The sequence below is a fragment of the Salvia hispanica genome, chromosome 1, assembly GCF_023119035.1.
Source record: "Salvia hispanica cultivar TCC Black 2014 chromosome 1, UniMelb_Shisp_WGS_1.0, whole genome shotgun sequence".
In the NCBI taxonomy this organism is placed as follows: domain Eukaryota; kingdom Viridiplantae; phylum Streptophyta; class Magnoliopsida; order Lamiales; family Lamiaceae; genus Salvia; species Salvia hispanica.
In genome coordinates this window covers 39,666,152-39,685,535 of record NC_062965.1, presented here as the reverse complement: position 1 = coordinate 39,685,535, position 19,384 = coordinate 39,666,152, and the positions used below count along the sequence as shown (strand labels likewise).

General features: G+C 37.0%; 2 protein-coding genes across 2 annotated transcripts; one reads left to right on the top strand and one right to left on the bottom strand.

Moving 5' to 3' along the window:
• Positions 1 to 6,498: 6,498 nt before the first annotated feature.
• LOC125201607 (microsomal glutathione S-transferase 3-like) lies at positions 6,499 to 7,865 on the top strand. The gene is made up of 4 exons (XM_048099784.1): positions 6,499 to 6,684; positions 6,768 to 6,843; positions 7,284 to 7,456; positions 7,633 to 7,865. Exons 1-4 carry the CDS (start codon positions 6,572 to 6,574, stop codon positions 7,706 to 7,708), a joined length of 438 nt encoding a protein of 145 aa, XP_047955741.1. The 5' UTR covers positions 6,499 to 6,571; the 3' UTR covers positions 7,709 to 7,865.
• A 643-nt stretch (positions 7,866 to 8,508) lies between these two features.
• LOC125197510 (WAT1-related protein At3g02690, chloroplastic) lies at positions 8,509 to 11,771 on the bottom strand. Its single transcript, XM_048096300.1, has 7 exons — positions 11,208 to 11,771; positions 11,085 to 11,132; positions 10,248 to 10,370; positions 9,693 to 9,842; positions 9,291 to 9,459; positions 9,140 to 9,200; positions 8,509 to 8,979 (listed from the first exon to the last, which is right to left on the bottom strand). The coding sequence occupies exons 1-7, from the start codon at positions 11,763 to 11,765 to the stop codon at positions 8,877 to 8,879; spliced, it is 1,212 nt and encodes a 403-aa protein (XP_047952257.1). The 5' UTR covers positions 11,766 to 11,771; the 3' UTR covers positions 8,509 to 8,876.
• Positions 11,772 to 19,384: the final 7,613 nt, after the last annotated feature.

The window sequence follows — 19,384 nt, the reverse complement described above, 5'->3', positions numbered from 1 at the left end:
TAAAATTGTGCCCGGCGGATAGTACTTGTCGAGGAAGGCAGCTACAATGTCCTTCCATGTGGAGACCTTTTCTCTGGGCATACATTCAAACCACTCTTTAGCAGAATCAGTTAATGAAAAGGGAAAGAGTCTTACTCTTATGGCATCATCATCGACACCATTCAACTTGAGAGTGTTTGAGATCTCCAAAAATTTGGAGAGATGGCGATTGGCAGTCTCTGTAGCCCTACCTGCAAAAGGAGTTTGCTCGACCCTTTGAATAAGGGGTATGCGTAACTCGAAATTGTTAGTGTCTATACGAGGTCCTTCGGGAAAGATTATCATATTCCCATGATTGAACATGTTCTTCACGAGTTGTATTTCCTGATTCTTCTTCTCTAAAGCCTCGCGGGCTGCCCTTTCCGCATTTCTCTCATCCATCAGTAGCTTCACCATTTCCTGCAATTTCTCGATGTCTGTTCGGTCACCCATTGTTCATGATCCTGATCCTTTTTCACATCTTATTTTCCAACGAGCTCTTTCAAGTTCCAAATCGAGCGGTTCTAGGCTGTCCTTCCCAGTGCGCGTTCGCATCCAAAACCTGCAAGAACCAAAAACAAAAACGAATTAGAAACTAAAATTAAAAACAGAAAGCAATTAAAATCCAAAGTAGCAAATTGTCCGTTTGAAGATATCACTCCAAAGTGAATTCTTCCCCGGCAACAGCGCCAAAAACTTGATGCACTTTTTATTAGCACTAAATAAACTTTGCAAGTATACAGAGTATATATACTATAGCTAAAGGTTAGACCGGAAGACGAACACGGGGATGACAAAGGCTAGATATTACAATTTGAACATAAAACTAAAGCAATTAAAACCCGTAGGTTGAATCCTTGTCGTTCTTGATGTTCTTGAAATCCTTCTCCAACTCCTTGCACCAATGAAGTATTGTAGGTCTTGATCTTTATGAAGTATTTTGCAAGTAGAAGTTCTCTCTTTTGATGAAGCTTGAGGTCTTATTTATAGGGGAAAGCCATTCCTCGTTGTAGAAGAAAAAGATCTCCAAAATATGGTAAATACGGGCGCAAATCTAGGGCTTCTCGAATTCGCCGCCTTTCTCCGGCGGGCCGTCGCACCTTGGCCGGCGGTCGCCGCGTTGGAGTCCGTAGAGAGTCCGATTCCCTCGGCGGCGGACCGCCGCACGTCTTCCGGCGGTCGCCGGACGAGACTTCTCTTCCGAGCACATTTTTCCGAGGCGGACCGCGTGCATTGATCTGCCCGCCGGACGCCGGCGGTCGCCGCACACATCCGCGGCGGTCGCTGTCGCCGTCGACTCCAGAGATTTCCAAACTTGGCGTTTTGGCTCCCTTTTTCGGCTCAATTATGCACATTTCTCACAAAACACGTCAAAATACTAAAATAGACAAAATATGCAAATAATGGACGTGTAGAGTGACTTTGACATTAAAAACGGACCAAATAATGGCCTTAAAATATTGCAAAAATCGAGCGTATCAAAGACTTAGACTTTGTTTGCTTCTTATACATTTAAATGTTTATAAAACATCTTATAAATGCACAAGCAAACTCAATGTAATAATAATAGTGATTCTATTCGTGCGGAACTGCTAGAATAATACTGAATCGGGTTGAAAGTGGATTGTAGAGTTTTTCGTATACTAGGGTTGTCAATCATAGATTCGTAACTCCTAAAAGCTCCTAAGACCCTTGAAAATTCCACACTCTCAATTAACAGTGTCGTTTTAAAGTAAGCTAATTGTTGTGTCTATTAAGTGGATCTAACTCGCCAACCTCCTCTCACGATTATGTAGCAAGTTATATTAAATCTTCATCGAATGTGTCACTCAAGCATGAAGTATTACGGAACAACTTAAGGAAGAAATAAAGTAAAAACAAAAACGGATATTAAATAGAAAAAAAAATTGTATAACCAAAGTCGTTGCTAACACATCCCCAGAATCCTATGAGTTTAGTTACACATAATTGAATAAGCTAAAAACGTACTCCCCCCGTTCCGCGGTAGTTGAGTCATTTTGCCATTTCGGTACGTTCCATAGTAGTTGAGTCATTTCTTTTTATAGCAAAAGTCAACACATTTCTTGTCTCTTACTTTACTCTCTCCTAATTTATTCTTTCTTCATCTCTCTACCATTTTCACTTTTTTCTTTATTTAACCCACTTAGCACAATTTTTCTTAAATCTCATGCCGAAAAGAAACGCCTCAACTACCGCGGAACGGAGAGAGTAGAATGAAGGGAAAAACAAAGTGAACATAAGAACTAAAGCAATAAAACCCAATGGTTGAATCCTTGTAGCCTTGATCTTCTCTTGATTCCGTTTTCAACCTCTTGCACAATGAAGAACTCTCTCAATTTTATGCTCTAGAATTATGAGACAAAAAGAAGATGTAAATGAAGAGGTTTGAGGGGGTATTTATAGTGGGAAAATCGAATCCTGTCAGATATGGTAAAAGATGGCTAAGTTTGGCAAATCTTGGGGAGAAAGTAGGCCAAATCTTTGCGCCGCGTTTTCGCAGTGGGCCGCTGCACCTTGGCCAGCGGTCGCTATGCACTGTCCGTAGCCTCTGCCCTTTCGGATAGCGGCCGCTACACTATGTTGTAGTAGTCGCTGCAAATATTCCAGTAGCTTCGGGAGCTCCTCGAGCGGTCGCTGCGCGCTCCCCAGCGGTCGCTAGGCGTGTTATGATTTTCAGTACAACTTTCTCCGGAGCGGACCGCTATTGGTGTAGTGGTCCTAGGCTCCAGCGCTACACATGTTGCAGCGGACCGCTGGACGTCATGATCGCCCCAAATTTCCAACTTCGACTTTTTCCTGTCTTTTTAGGCTCTAATAATATGCACAAATTTTACAAAAACATGTCAAAATACCAAAATAGAGAAAATATGCAAAATATGGACATGAATTGTGATTTAGACATTAAAAACAGACCTAAAGGCCTTAAAACAGTGCAAAATCCGAGAGTATCAACTCCCCCAAACTTACATTTTTGTTTATCCTCGAACAAAACAATAAAGACCCAAGAATAGACGCACAAGGACTAGACGTCGTAATTGCCTTAAAAGATGAATAAATAGATTAAGCATGATTTAACGCAATCAAATCAAGCAAAGCTTATTAGTGACTTTCATTACTAACTCGTGGAACACCTTGAATTCATGCACTCGCATGTGGCAAACTTCCAAAGATGGGAAGTGATTCTTTCTCTCACTCTCAAAGTGTTTATGGCAAAATGTATAACTCTCAAATCATGCATCATGCAAAGTTTACCATAGGCTTGCTCAAAGTCTAATCCCTCCTCTACTAGGATGTGATTAAACATCAAAAGTCCGTAAGGTCTTTATTTTTGGTTGTAATGTAGGCTCTTTGGTATGTGGGGAATATTTGGCTAAAAAGTGACTCAAACATAAAAATATCCCAAGTAGAGTTAAAATGACTCCACTTTCTAAACCAAAACACTTCTAACACTTTATTTTTCTCTTTCAACTCACTTTCCAATCCATTAATTTTTCTTTTTCTTTTCACAACCTTTCACACTTTTTTTTTCTTTTTCTCTTTTCTTTTTCATACACAGCCTTTCTAGATCAAGCACATATTTTGAATTTTTCACTATTTTACAACTTGAACTTTTCTCTACATTTAAGCACACTACTTTTTATACTTTTTCTCCTTATCTCTCCAATTCCTTTAGAAAAGAATTTTATGACACCCGAAAAAGAATTTTATGAAAAATTTAAAAAATTGAAATTGGACTTTAGTCCTAAATTATAATTAATCTATGAAATTGATCAAACATTTTTACTGTTAATTTTAACAAAAAATGGTTATTTTGGATCAAAACAATAAGTTTGGGACCAAAAGGTACCAAAACAATGTGTTAGGGACCAAAAGGTCACAAACTTAATGTAAATGACCAAAAAGAATTTTAGGACAAATGTAAGGGACCGGAATTGGACTTTAGTCTAATTTTAAAATAAAAGAAAAATTAAAAAAAAAGAAGGAGAAGTGTGGCTACTGCAATGCAGCCACGAGACAAAGAGGAGGCAGTCAGGCGGTCGGCTTTCTAGCCAAGAAGTAGACTCATCGCCGAGCAGAGAAGGAACTGCAATGCAGCCCCGTCGGGCGGCTGCCCCGAAAGGGCTGAACTGTGGATACTCTAACTATCGTCCAATTCTTGTACAAGTACCCTACCAATTTAGACTTTTTAACTCCTAGATTGTCGAATATTAATGCACCTAGAAATCCAAATAAATATCTCATCCTAGTCTACTTTTAGTGTTACGTCCATCCCAGTGGTTACTCACTCAGGCCATCCACACCCTTGTTTCAATACCGTCTCATCCCTTCAATATTCATAGGCCCACTATACTTTTCACCCCATCTCTTAACTAAGAGACAACACCTGCATTCCTCCATCTCTTAACCATCTTATCCCTTAACTATTCATTCAATTTCATTTTTTATTTTTTTTCCAACAAATTCAATTAATAAAAACACACTTTATTAAATAAAAGAAAATTACAATTTAAGATGCTAAAAAAAAAAACATATAATTAAAATCTTTAAAAAAAACAAAAAAAACATAATTTAAAATACTAAAAGTTAAAAATTGCACACTTAAATTCAAATTCTCAAAACTCAAATCATAAAAAAAAATGGAAGTAAAGAAGCAGAAGAATGAGTTCTCTAGTGACGATCATGTGCATCTACCAAAAATTACATCCAAAAATACAAAAAATACATGATTGAAATCCTAATATTATAATTTATTGAAATCCGCATAATCATGAAAAGTGAAGCGGTGATCCGTCTAACGGTTGCCAAATTTTGCCCAAATGTGCTCCATTATATCCTCCTGGAGTTGGCGTGGGCGGTAGAATCGCGTATCCTTGCCTTGAAAAAAAGGCTATAAACGGCTAGTATCTTTTGTGATTTTTTTTAATTTTTGATTTTTTGGGGACTTTTTTTTTTAAAAAAAACAAAAAAATATATTTTCAACGGATATAAACGATGTCCACTCGCAGGCCGGTGAGTAGGCGTCACGGACGAACGGGAGCTCACCACTTGGCCAATGCGTGTGGCGAGCTAGCTCGCTAGCTTGCTCTCCGCAGCGAGCTACGCGACGTGACGAGATGGGAGGCTTGCATCGCTGTCTCGATGCGGTCTCGTCTCTCCGAGACGAGATCGAACCCGCATCGAAACGCGATGCGGGTGCTCTCAATGCATAAAAAACATTCTTATTTTTTTTATTCAATCATCAAAACTGATTTCTTACCAGAAAAAATAAAAAATTATTATCAAATTATTAGTCACTTTTATCCATCTTCTACTTTAATGTTTCCTAGTCTCTCCCGTCTCACTCAAAGTATTCACCTTTCATTTTTAATTTGTCCCACTCAAGATGATTATTTTCTAGTCCCTCCATTTCAACTAAGTTGATATAAAACTTTTGAGCACGAAGATTAACAAATTATATTTAAAAATAGGAGAGATGAATACAGTAAGAAAGATATATAGAGAGAGTAAAGTAAGTGATGGAAAAAAGTAAAGAGTGATTGGATGTTTTGTTTTTAGTCAAAAAAGGAAATGACTCAACTTAATTGGGACATCCCAAAAAGAAATACTCCCTCTATCCTAGATAATTCGACCCAGTATTCTATTTCGGGTTGTCCCACATAATTTGTCCCATTTCACTTTTACCATTTTTGGCAGTGGACCTCATATTCCACTAACTCATTCTTACTCACATTTTATTATAAAACTAATACTTTAAAAGTAGGACCCACATCCCACCAACTTTTTCAACTCACTTTCCATTAGATTTCTTAAAACCCGTGTCGGGTCAAAGTGTCCCAAATTATCTGGGATGAAGGGAGTACGACTCAACTTAGTTGAGACGGGGGTGTATATTTTTAAATAAACCTATCTTTCTCTCTCCTCATTAATATATCATCTTTTTCGTTCTATATTATCACACATAATTATGTTATCTAAAATCTAGTATCATTCTATAGACGTATCGAAAGACAGAGAGAAATTAACATTTTGACATTCTATCTGAATTTTACCTATTTTATAGTACATCTTTGAATACTTTACCAAAGTGATATTTGTTTTATAATTAATGATATTATTTTTGGTTGACCTAGAGAGTACTTCCTCAGTCCACGAATAAGAGTCCCGTTTTTTCATTTTTGTCCGTCTATAAATAAGAGTTCCGGTTCATAATTACTATAAATAGTAAAGAGACCTCACATTCTATTAACTCATTCTACTCACATATCATTTAAAACTAATATATACAAGTGAGACCCATATTCAACTAACTTTCTTCCATTTAATTTTTTTTAACATTTCTTAAAACCCGCGTCATTTAAAAATGAGACTCTTACTCGTGGACGAGGAAGTATCTATTAAAAATTGGAATAAATGTAAAAAATAAAATGTGCACAGTGAATGATGATGTTGATATCATAGAGAATCCTCGTGAAAACCACCACTAAACAACCAACCATATTCATTCTAAAACTGAGATCTAAAAATTTTGGAAATGGCTGGCGTTGAATTGCTACCCAGGGAGTACGGATATGTAGTTCTCGTTCTGGTTTTGTATTGTTTCATTAATTTCTGGATGACTGCGCAAGTCGGCAGAGCCCGCAAGAAGTAAATTTTATTTTTTTGTTACAGAAATTGGGTTTGTGAAGTCGAGATTTTGGGGTGTGAATTGTCGTGTGATGCTGATGCAGGTATAATGTATCTTATCCGACTCTGTATGCGAGTGAAGCTGATAATAAGGATGCCAAACTCTTCAATTGTATCCAGGTACTTTCTGTTTTTTTCCTGGTTCTGCATTGGATCTTGTAGATGTTGCACTTGGTGAATCGTGTAATGCGAAATTTGTAAGAGATAATGATTGAAATATTGTTAATTTTGACTAGTTTGATGGAACTGACCAAAAATGGAAGTGATTGGAGATTATTGTTTGGGGATGGAGGGTTAGGGAGTATAACTTTGTTCCTTTTCAAGTAACCTAGTTTGTTAATGCTTATCTGTTTCGTTGCAATTTTTTGATGGTTTGAAATGATCTTATATATGAATTCTTTTGGATAGTTTTTGATTTGGGAAATAAATTAGAAAAAAAGAGGACAATGAAGATAATGCATTTGTCCAGGATAACAAATATGTGTTTGTTTTAGGAAGAAAGACTTTTTCCCATGCTTTGTTTTAATGTAAATTGTAAGTGTGTTTGTATGTATGTGCAGAGGGGGCACCAGAATTCACTGGAAATGCTGCCCATGTTCTTGATGTTGATGATTCTGGGAGGAATCAGGCACCCTTTGATTGTTGCATCACTGGGAGTTGGTTACTGCGTCTCTCGAATTTTCTACTTCAAAGGCTACTCCACCGGTGATCCTCAGAAACGCCTATCCATCGGGTAAATAATCCCTTTCCACACATCACAATTTCGAATAGGAAACAGAAACACACAATTCGTTGTGCGTGTTTCAAAACACAAAATAAACGATGAATCTAGGCACGACATCATTCTTTACGCATTCATTAGGCCGTATTCTGTGAGAAATTGTTATTAATAAATATTTGGTAATGCAGGAAATATGGTTTCTTGGCCACATTTGGGCTGATAATTTGCACAATTTCATGTGGAGTTGGTATGCTTACTGCTTGAAGAAAAGGATATGCTTTGGAATCTTGTGTTATTTAGTTGGTGGTAGTTGGCATGCTTCTCTCCACTTAATTTATATCATCCATAAACCAATTTCTTTACTGGATTTTGGCCAATTTCTCTACACCTTGACTTGATTTAATGAATACAGCTTCTATAATCCTGTGACTGTATATTTTTATATTTTGAGTTTATGATGGGGGATTGGGATTACAGAGAATAGTTGAATTAAAAGGAGCTCTTTAAATTTAGATTTGAATTTCAACAAATCTAATTGCTTGTTCTAAATAAGTACTCTTTCTTACCCAAATTCACATTCTAATCTAGGAGAAATTATATGCTATATGCCTGTAGGCACCATTCGTGAGCAGCATGTTTATTTAAGACAGGTTTAGTGTCGTTTGTTTTATTTAATATATTTAGATTGATTTTAATTCAATAAATTTTTTTGACACTTTTAATTTTACAATTCTAACAAAAATCAAAGCTTGATTTGTTCGTTTTCTCTATAATTTAAAGTTTATGGGAAAGAATAAATTTTTGAAAAGTTTCTTAATATTAGGCGCCAATACCCCTAATTTAAAAGTATGGAAATGAAAAAAAAAGTAAAGAATAAATAGATCAAACTTCAATTCTTAACAATAATCTATCTTTTAATAGTGTTTTAAAAAACATAATTGAAAACCAATGTATTTTTATTTTACAAACCACATTTTATAGGCATTAAAAATTTGAAGTTCACTTATAAATAAAAATGTAAATCTGCTTCAGTATTTTGCGTATGAGAAACTGGAGAAGAGGAGTTTAGAGTTGGCAATAATTATTATCACATTCTATGTTCAAACAATTGATGAACAATTTTCAACATTAATCTGCTGATAACGTTTTATGTACAAACCTGAGAATCTAGTTATGCAAACCTCAATGTTGGTGACAGCATCGATCTGATTTATGGTGTGACACCATCAGCCTAATTACAGATTTCAAATTGTATTCTGGTTTCTAATAATAAGCCATCTGAATACACACATGCAAATGCATCCATTGTTTTTGAACCTCCTTTCTCCATCATGTACTCCTTTTGGGATCAACATATCTTGGCTACGACCAACGCCTATCCAATCACGAGTACGTTTCTCGACATACTATAAGCATGCATAAACACCACTTTTCACTCGGCTTCACTTTTGTAGTTAACCATATATATTGCTGCAATAGTTACCACTGCTCCAGCCAGTTGCAATGGTGAGAAAGTTTCATCGAGATATATGAAACTGCAGTTAAAGCCGAATTACCTCAATGTGCTAATAATATGAAGATCGAAAGGAGAAAGTTGATAAATAAATCGGATATTCTTGCGACTTGGTTTTACATACAAGAATAAACAACAGAATCGTATGGAATCTAGATTCGTGGCTGTGTAAAATTTCATACCCGAAAAGCGATGCAAACATTGGAGTCAAAAAGGTTAGGGAGCTGAGCTTTGTCAAGCTACCTGAATTGCGATACAAGAGGGCCAGTCAAATTCACATGTCAATGCATTACAGTATTTAAGAACCAAAGAAAGATGAGTCCCACAAATTACCTCTTGTAGCATTGTAGAAGTAGACACCGTAGCTGATTGCACTACCGAAAATGGAAGTGTAAAGAAGGGCCAAAACAACACCTGTCGTAAGCTCATGAAAACTTGAGAGAGCAGGATCATGTTTAAGGATGGCGATTGCCATAAGAGGGAGGCCACCGATAACCATGTGCTGTAATGAGTTTGGGACATATTTTCAAAAAAAAAAAAAAATGATCACGTTGGATGATAAAATATAATGCATCATCTTTTCAATAAACGACAACTAATATCGAATAACTCCTTGCTGAGGTTCAGAGACTGTGTAGCGATACTTGACCTAGAAGTCTTAGGTCAGAAGTTCGCTGTAATTATATATGGTGATGAGAAACTCAAATATTGATCATACAAGTTAGTAAAACTTACCCATCCAGTAGCCATTACAGGATCTGAGTATTTGGAGACCCAACGGACCATCACGGTACCAATGGCCATACTTTGTGCAGCAAGAAACATCCACCATTCCCCACTTCCCCACAGGGAAAAGTTATTAGCATCAAAAGCAAGCGCAGGTACCTGCAGATTACGTGCAGCTTTGAAGATCAGACCACCTGCAATAGTGATTTTGCAGAATTTAGCAGGGAAAGGGTGCTGAGGAGCTATGCACGGAGGACTTATGGTGCCGCACATTTGATTGGTATCCATATTGTCCGGATGATACTTGATAGGTATCCAGATTGAATCATACCAACATGCAGAACAGCTTACGTTTTCAAGGAAATATACTATGAAAAGGAAACGCTTCTTGCACATATGACAAGAAATGAGTAGTGTGGATATAATTCACTTGGATATTATTACGCTCTGGATAGCAAACGTCTAATCTATCATTGACTATAGAATTCATGATTCGGCAGGACTAGATTTTCAGAATAAGGAAGAATAAGAAGCCTGGAATGTAGACACTTTGAAGATGCTTACCTCAAGAAGTAAAAGTCCTATAACACCAAGGATTAGTCCAGCTGCTCCAATGTATCCTATTGATTCTCCAAATAATAAGGATGCAAGAATAGCCACGGTTAGAGGTTGAGAATCAATTATTACCTGCAACACATTGGACAAGACCTTGTTAAATAAATATTGATAGCTTATTCCAAAGACAAAAAAGAGTATAGCATCTCTAGTGAATCTTTTCACGGATAACATCTGTGGACCAAGGTTCTAATATGGCTACAAGTGCACATGTCCTTCCATATCTCAGTATTGACAAGGATATAACAAGTAGCTGGAACCTACCCCTTCAAGGGCTGTTTCGATGAACTTATGAGCTGTTCAAAACAACTTACAAGATGGTTTAGAGCTTACTAGCTGCTTCAGTATGGCCTAGAACAATTTTAAGGCATGCCAAAATACAAAGCTAACTGTTTTTCAGAAAATAAGAGGATCCAACTTTTATTAGCAATAAATATTGTGTTGGGAAACCTCTTATATTTAGTTAAAACAGTTACAGATTTATAATTACTAACATCTTATAAACTTAACCATCCTATCGCCCCAACAACATCATATTTGAAAAACAAGATCTTAATTCTATCATCATGGAAAGCATACATGACAACAGTTTCCAAGGTGATTCATTTAAGCTTCGAGCCATGTGAAACCTCAAGAAGGCACTGCCAAAAATAGTACTACTCCATTGAAATAGAAAATTTGTACAGATTGAAGAAAATTGGTTTAATGATGATCCATCCAATAACCACAATTTCGTTGAGTAGCAATTTCATTATAAGGAAAAGCAAAAACAATCATCCAACTTACACTGCCCAAACCAGCAGTCGTCCTCTCCAATCCTTGAGCGAGAAAACCCTGCTGGCGGTGAGTCAAAGTGAGGATGCAAAAACACAATCTATGTTTCTGATTTAATGGATACTAAATAGGGACCTGGAAGCAGGAAGCATCAATGGCAGCAAAAGCTGAGATGGAGAACCAAGCATTGAATCCGGAAGGCAAAGCTCTTCCCCTGGAAGCGGCGAAGGCGACCAACAAGAGCCCCGACGGAATTAGCCTAAACGCCGCCACAACGAAGGGCCCCGTTTTAGGGAGAACTTCCTTCATTGCCACCATGGCCGTTCCCCAGAAGAAGAAGGGCGATATCAGAAGCCCCCATTCCAACGCCAATTCAACCAACGCCGACGCTGTATCTCTCACCTGCTCGGATTCTTCACTGATCACACATTCCACATCCAGCCCAGTGCCTATGCAGTCGATCTCGTTGGACTCGGTTTTGAACTCCGATTCTGTAGCCTTGCTCTTCGCTGAGATTTGATTGATAGGGTTCCTAATCGATTGCGTGAAGGCATTCCGCCTCCGAAGAGTAATTGTGAAGGTGTTGGGAGTTCTGGCGGCGGCGTAAATGGCGGTGGTGGCGACGAAGGAAGAGCTGCAGCAGCAATTCCACGCCATTTTGTGTGATACAGTGAGAGAGTTTATCATGGACATGAAACCTTTATTTACATAACACTGATTATATATGTGGATGTGCGTATGCCCACACCATTCATGTTGAGTGATCACCAATCATATCCATCTGAGATCTTTGCTAAATTGTTTACTCAAAAAAATATTGTGAAATCCTACTCATCCGTCCCAGTTTATCATGTCCCACTTTAAAAGTCTCGGTATAATATTCCATAAATAGTATTACATCCTCACATAATCCATTTTCACTCATATTTTATTATAAAACTAATATAAAAAAGTATACTTATATTCCACTATCTTTTTTCACCAGTTTTCCTTTACATTTCTTAAAACTCGTGCCAAACTCAATTGGGACTCCTAAAGTAGGACGGATGACGTAGTATTTTCCTCTTTATTATACAAATAAACTTACTACTCCCTATGTCCCACTTAACATGACACATTTTTCCTTTTTAGTTCGTCCAAAATAAGATGATACATTTCCTTTTTCGAAAACTTTCTCTCTTCAATTAATACACCAACCACTTTTTTCACTCCTATTAAAATATTCTTCTCTCTCTCTCTCTCTATTTTAATACTTCCACCCACATTTTCTCTCCAATTAAACATATTAAACAATAGCTCCTAAAATCTCGTGCCGGCTAAAAAATGTGGCATCTTAGCCGGGACGAAGGGAGTATTATTTATGGATCATCTAATACTATATTCCTTCCGTCCCATAAAAATATGTGCACTTTCCATGTTCATCCGTCCTAAAAAAATATGTGTATTTCGTTTTTGGATAGTTATATCAATTTAATAATGTAGGTCTCACTATCCACTAACATTACTTTAACCATCATTCTCCTCTTTCTCTTACTTTACCATACATTTTTCCTCATCTCTCTTATTTTACCAATTTTATCTTAATTCTCATGTCATATCCATTATTTATTTTCATGGGACGAATGAAGTATTATTTTAATTATTTTTTCTTTCTTTCTTTTTACTTTATTAATTACACGCTAAAATATTTCTGCCTTCAGTTAGTCTATTACATAAAGTACAGTACTAATAATTATGCATAAAATAAATTAAAGTAATATGAGTTCCACTAAAAATCAAATAAAATAATTGATAGAAATCATGCGCAAATAAGAAAATAGTGAATTCTATTTGAGATGATACATCGGATGAATTAAAGCAAAAGAAAAAGCAGAATTCCACATCCCAGATAGACTAGCTATCGTGAAAGGTTGCAATGTCAGTCCGATTATTTCTAAGCCTTACTGAAATAAAATGATGTTGGTGTGGTATAGCACTGAATGGATCTAACATCAAGACGTGTGTTTATGCTATCTACTGAAAGATTAGGTCTTGATAAATAACTATTTCTTAATCTACATACGTTAGGATTGAGCATACGGTATTGATTATGCACTACTTTGACTTATCAAATGGTGTGGGTTTTTCGCAACCCAATAATCCCGATATATTGGGTAGTGGTGATTAATATCTAGCGGTGCTAGAATTGCTATTATGTTGAATCGCGCGCGAGGTGAGTCTCGTTTGATAATGTCCTCGAGAGGAGCTCGAACAAGGTTTTATTATTCGGAAAACTGGTCAGTTGGAGTTTTATTACTCTATGAATAATAAATAAGTGTTTCTTGCTAAGCCCACTCTTGAAATTAATTAGATGTTAATTAATTAAGTCCATAGCAGAGATTAATTAATTAATGGACATTTATATCTTAAGCGCGGAAAATAAATAATATATAAAATGAAACCCGGATTACTTGTAATTTCGGATTTGGATGGGGAGTGCAATATTACTTCTGTAGTGGCTGCTCGTAATATTATAATTAAAAGCTTATATTAAATTGGGGTTCAATTTAATTAGTAAAAAGCTAATTGGAGGAGCCCATATCCAAAACCTTCCATAGATCCCTGACTGGGCCCAATATGAACTTAAAATAAATAGGAGAATAAAGGAGAGACATAATTAATTAATTAGTAGTATAAATTTTCGTTCCCCTCTAATTTTAGAGGAGCTCGAAAATTCTCTCAGCTCTTCTCCGTGAGATTTTTCTGTCTTCTTTATTCGAGTTCTAATATTTTGATAAGTTCAGCCCACCCTGATATCGTCGGGAACCAGTCAGAAGATTCGTGGTCTAGTATTGATGATCATCACGTGGAGAAGGCGCGAGCAATCGTCGATTCTTTGGAGAATCAATATCGGTAACTCTAAACCGTAGAAATCATGTTTAGGATTTATATTCTCTAAGCCTGAATTATTTGCGTTCTAGCATACAATTATCTGTTTAACATGTGAATTGATTAATCGCATAATCGGTCAAATAGATTCGTGTGTGATTTATTTGTTTTGTACAAGTCTTTCGCTGTGCAAGGGGCACCAAACCCCAGCATAAATACCCCCTCAAACCTCTTAATTCAACAAACACTTTTCACCTCATAATTCTAGAGCATAAATTGAGAGAGTTCTTCACTGTGCAAGAGGTTGGAGACGAATTCAAGTGAAGATCAAGGCTACGAGGATTCTACATTTGGGTACCGCTTTAGTTCTTATATTTACTTTGTTTTCCCTTCATACTATGTTTTTAGATTATTCTATCATGTGTAACTAAATTCATAGGATTCTAGGGATGTGTTAGTAACGACTTTGGTTATACAATTACTTTTTCTATTTAATATCCGTTTTGTTTTTACTTCGTTTCTTCCTTAAGTTGTTCCATAATACTTCATGTTTGAGTGAGAGGAGGTTGACGAGTTAGATCCACTTAATAGACACTACAATTAGCTTCCCTTAAAACGACACTGTTAATTGAGAGTGAGGACCTTTCAAGGGTCTTAGGAGCTTTTAGGAGTTACGAATCTACGATTGACAACCCTAGTGTTAGTAATCTACGCTTGTACCACATGGGCATAACTAGTGTGACTCGTTCTATCGAAGTATAAACTGTGCTAGCGTATTATAGTTGGAATTTGTATAACCGTAACTGTGAACGTGCATCCCTGGAATTCTCTTTATCTCTTATATTTCATCTCTAGTTTTTGTTGCTATTAGCTGTTTATCACTTTCACTAATCTTGTCTTCAAAAAGTTTTCAAAATCCTCTGTTTCTCCAAATGGTAAAAGAAGCTTAGTAGAAGGTAGCCAGTCGGTGATATTATTCCCGGTGATCGACAACCCAGTACTGACCTTTAGCTATACTAGATCTATCCGGTATACTTGCAGGTATTTTTAGTGCTAATAAAAAAAACATCAGCGGGAAGAGGACTTACTCACATTCACCCTTGTCGATGATGGCATTTTCCACGTGAAGCGGTACAACGTGCGCACCGGCGTCCCTCCGTTAACCGATGGTGAAGGTGAGCCTAAAACGCGAAACATTTTCATTATATGCGTGAGTTATATTTTGATATTTGTTTTACATAATAGATCCAACGTGTGTAGATATTGTGGTCGTTCCGGATGAGGAATATAACGTAGGCCTCGACTCTGACGGCACCGACGACTACAAGGCATCACAAAGTGACGTCGAATCCACAAATGAGTCCAGTTATGAGGACGATCAAGATGCCCTAGACTTGGATGGTCGCCCCACTTTTCATGTAACGGTTAAACCTTCCCACTCTCAGCACCGTTCGAGATACCTTTTGGATTTTGGAGACGCTATATCCCTATGGTGGCACTGAAAGCGCTTGTGTACTTTCTTACTGCTGAGGATACATGGATTATGATACTCAGGCACAACGACTCCAAAATTTGGGTGAAGAATGGGTGGAAGCGGTTCATTCATGACAATGGGGTAGCAGTAGGGGATCAGCTGCATTTCACACTTGTTAATCCGCAGGAGGTTAACTTCTACGTGTACACTGACAAAGCTTAAGTTCTATGGGCCATGTGTAGTGTTTATGTAGTTGTTTCATGTGGTTATGAGATGTAGTTGTTATGTTTTAGTTTTTTCATGTGGTTATGGGATGTAGTTGTTATGTTTTAGTTGCTTCATTTGCTAAGGGTATGTACTATGTATGTGGTATGGTATGATCTCCAACTTCGTGTTTTGTAATGGTAAGTAACGTGTTTAATTGTAGTGGCTGGAGTTTGATGATACATTCGACCTACGCATTGTGTTTGGTTTAATTATGTAACGTTAGCTTAATAAAAGTAAACATAGTGCAAAGTTGATCATAATGTAGGAGTTCGAAGGTTGACTCATTACACACCATTGACTAATTTAAATAGTACAATACGCATGCCTCACTTCGCTTAATCAAACTAACTTACCAATGACAAACCCAAGGAGACGCTTAATCAACACCATACACATGAAACCAAACTGGACCGTTGTAGGGACGGTATGACTTGCTGCACTGCGACTAAAACATTGGTCGAATTGGCCTTGAGTACCGGTACCACAACGGGGTCTATATTGATCATACGAATGGCGTAATGTAGTTTGTGGTGCTTCGGGTTAGCGATGTTCTTGAACTGTATTTTGTTCGTCGTACCACTTGAAAGATCCAAGGTGATCCCCATTAACCGGGCACTTGTAGTAGTACCTTCCAGATGTTCATCGTACCTTCCCAGCCAGGGTGATCCCCATTAACCGGCACTTGTAGTAGTACCTTCGCCTACACAGCGCAATCGCATGTTGCCCTTGCCACATGCGCACATAGGGGTAAACCCTCCCACATTCATCGTGATTTTTTTGACAACAAACTGCAATAACAATTGACGAAAAGGTGAATTACAATGTACGGCACTACAGTCTCATTACCGTTCAAGTATCAAACATAAAAACAGTTTAACATCTTCGACAACAATGAAGAAACTACGAAACCCTAACATCAAGGACTGGCATAGTGTACCCACATGGCGTTTGTCAAATCATCCTTAAATTTAGCCCACTCAGTTGACGGTTCTACATGGTCAACAAAGTCAGTCGCGTCACTGTCGCCATGGTTGAAGTTGTAGTCAACATTCATATCTAGTTGGGCTTCGACGAGGTCAGTAGGTGATAAGGCTCGTTTCATGCATCGGTTTAGGGTTAAAATTCTGTGCATTTGGAGCGCTAATGTGCGTTTATGAGTTCAGGCGTGTAGTAAATCTGCCGGACCCAGGAGTTGCTGTTACCTGACCTGCCAGATGCAAAAGAGATGGAATTGAAGTAAAAATCAGACGTCGTCGTTCGGACCTGGGAGAATCAAAAGTTGGCGACAAGAGCAGAATGGAGCGAGAGCAGATTATTTTAAAGAATCTTACTCAAGGGCAAGAGCGTCAAATCACCAGAGGGATACCCTAGGGATCAGAGCCTCACATATATAAGGAGCTCAACCTTGAAGAACAAGAGAGACCGTGAACAACCACTTCTACACTTTCCTTCCACACTTCAAATTTTCATTTCGTCTGCTGCGCACTTGGATATGGAGGATTCTGGCCACCGTGGTTCTCATCATCGTTGTTATTTTGCTGTGTAACACCGCCTTGTGAAGGCGAAGAAACAATCTTATTTGCTTTCGTTTAGTACTTGTTGTTTTTTTTAAGTTCGCAACTCTAGTTTCTGACTTTGATCTGCTGGATTCAGACTTATTTCGAGTTATTATGGAAGTTTATGTTTGCTTTTGGTTGGATATCGTTGAGTTTATGTTTATTTCTTGCTTTTATCTTTCGTTCTTGTTTATTATTGGATGTTTGGAGCTGAAATATGTTGGTTTGTTGATGGAGGCTGGGGATTTGCGTATGAAGATGTTTGGATCTGTTGAATCGTGGTGTTTTTGAGTTGGAATTTCGCGTATTTGGTGTTTGATGTTTACGTAGTGCATGATCATGGCTGTTTACTCTCTGTTTCTGCTTCCTTTAGGTCCAGTAGCGTTGATCTGTTCGTTTAGGCTTTAATTTCTCATTTTAAGTCTAGATCTAAAGTTTGCTCTGTTTTCATAGTGTTTAAAACTCTGTTTTATCTGCTATTCTCGTTTGATTCCCGAAGAAGATGAAGTTGTTGGTAGTTAGAACCAGATCTGCTTTATGTCAGTATTTTTCTGCATATCCTCCAGACCCTGTCAATACGATCTGCTTTGTCTCTTTTACTTTTCTGCATGCTTTTCCAGACCCTAGTAGTTTAATGAAACTTGTCTTGCTTTTCGCTATATGCTTGTCTGTCCAAATTAGGAAAGTCTTTCTAGTTAAGTTTACTCCAGCTGTTTTAGAACTTTAAAATATCTCAGTTTCTCTATGTGACATCCCTGATTCAAATTATAGAAATATAATAATAATAACATGATACAAAATTATATAATTAGTTTGCTAATTAAATTAGCTTAATTACATGTATGGTGCATGCGTATTATTTAGTAGATTAATTAGTTATACAAAAGTGTGCATAATGTAACATTCTTAACTAAAATATATATCCCATTTTATATTATAATTATTTTATCATTAACATGATATATCATTCATAAGCGATGGCAACAAATAATTTTTGATGATTTATTATAGTTAAACTAGGTATATATAATCTATAAATGTGTACATTAATTTAAAAAGGTATGCGCAATGTTTCCGGACTTTTGTCCAATATTTTAATAGTTTATACATATGTATAGTTTATTTTCTGTATGTAGTATATATATTAATTTATTAAGTTAGGTAGTAGAACACTTTTTCATGTTGAAATATATGGATTGGAATTTTGGACACGTGTAAGAGAAAAAGAAAGAATATGGCACTATTTGTTTCATATATTCGACGTGTGTAGTATGTAGGTGAGGATGAATCGAGTTATGTTATTCATGGTAATATAAAAAGAGAAAAGTGATAATAAAGATGGGGAGAATATTAGAGAATTAGTAGAAAAAAGAAACATTGCGGAGGGAGGAAAATGAAAGAGTCCGAGAAAGAAAAGAAAAATGAAGAAGGCTCGATGAGTAAGGAGAAACAAAATAAACTTGGAATATATGGGTTATAGAACAGGAATAGGAATTTGGAGTTCAGTTAAATCATCTATCTTAATCAGGTAGGTGTGTATATATCAAACTTTTAATTTTACATATTTTATGTGGTTGATTGCTATGTGTTGACTTGGAGTGAATAATTAAACTATATGATGCGATTCTGATATAATACGTGTTTGATGGTGGTGATACGAAATAGATATACGAGTGGTACAATGGATATGTTGTATATATTGTGTTGGAATCATTTAGTAGAATACGAAATGGATATGCGAGTGGTACAATGAATATGTTTTATATATTGTGTTAGAATCATTTGGTGGAATACGAAATGGATATGTGAGTGGTGCAATGGACATATTTTCATATAGCATTGGAATTATCTGCATCATTGAATTAAAGAGGATCTGTGACAGTCTTGCTCTGGATCTGAAATCACAGTGGACATATTGGGACCTTTGGGTCAATCACAGTGGGACCTTCGGGTCAAATCATATTGGGACCTTCGGGTCAATCACAGTAGGACCTTCGGGTCGAATCATATTGGGACCTTCGGGTCAAATCATATTGGCATATTGGAAATCTCGGGCAGATAACAGGCTTGATTTGTCATAGAATAATAAACTAGACAGAGATGCATATGCATATGGATCTGAAATTGCTTATGATATTTGACGTCAT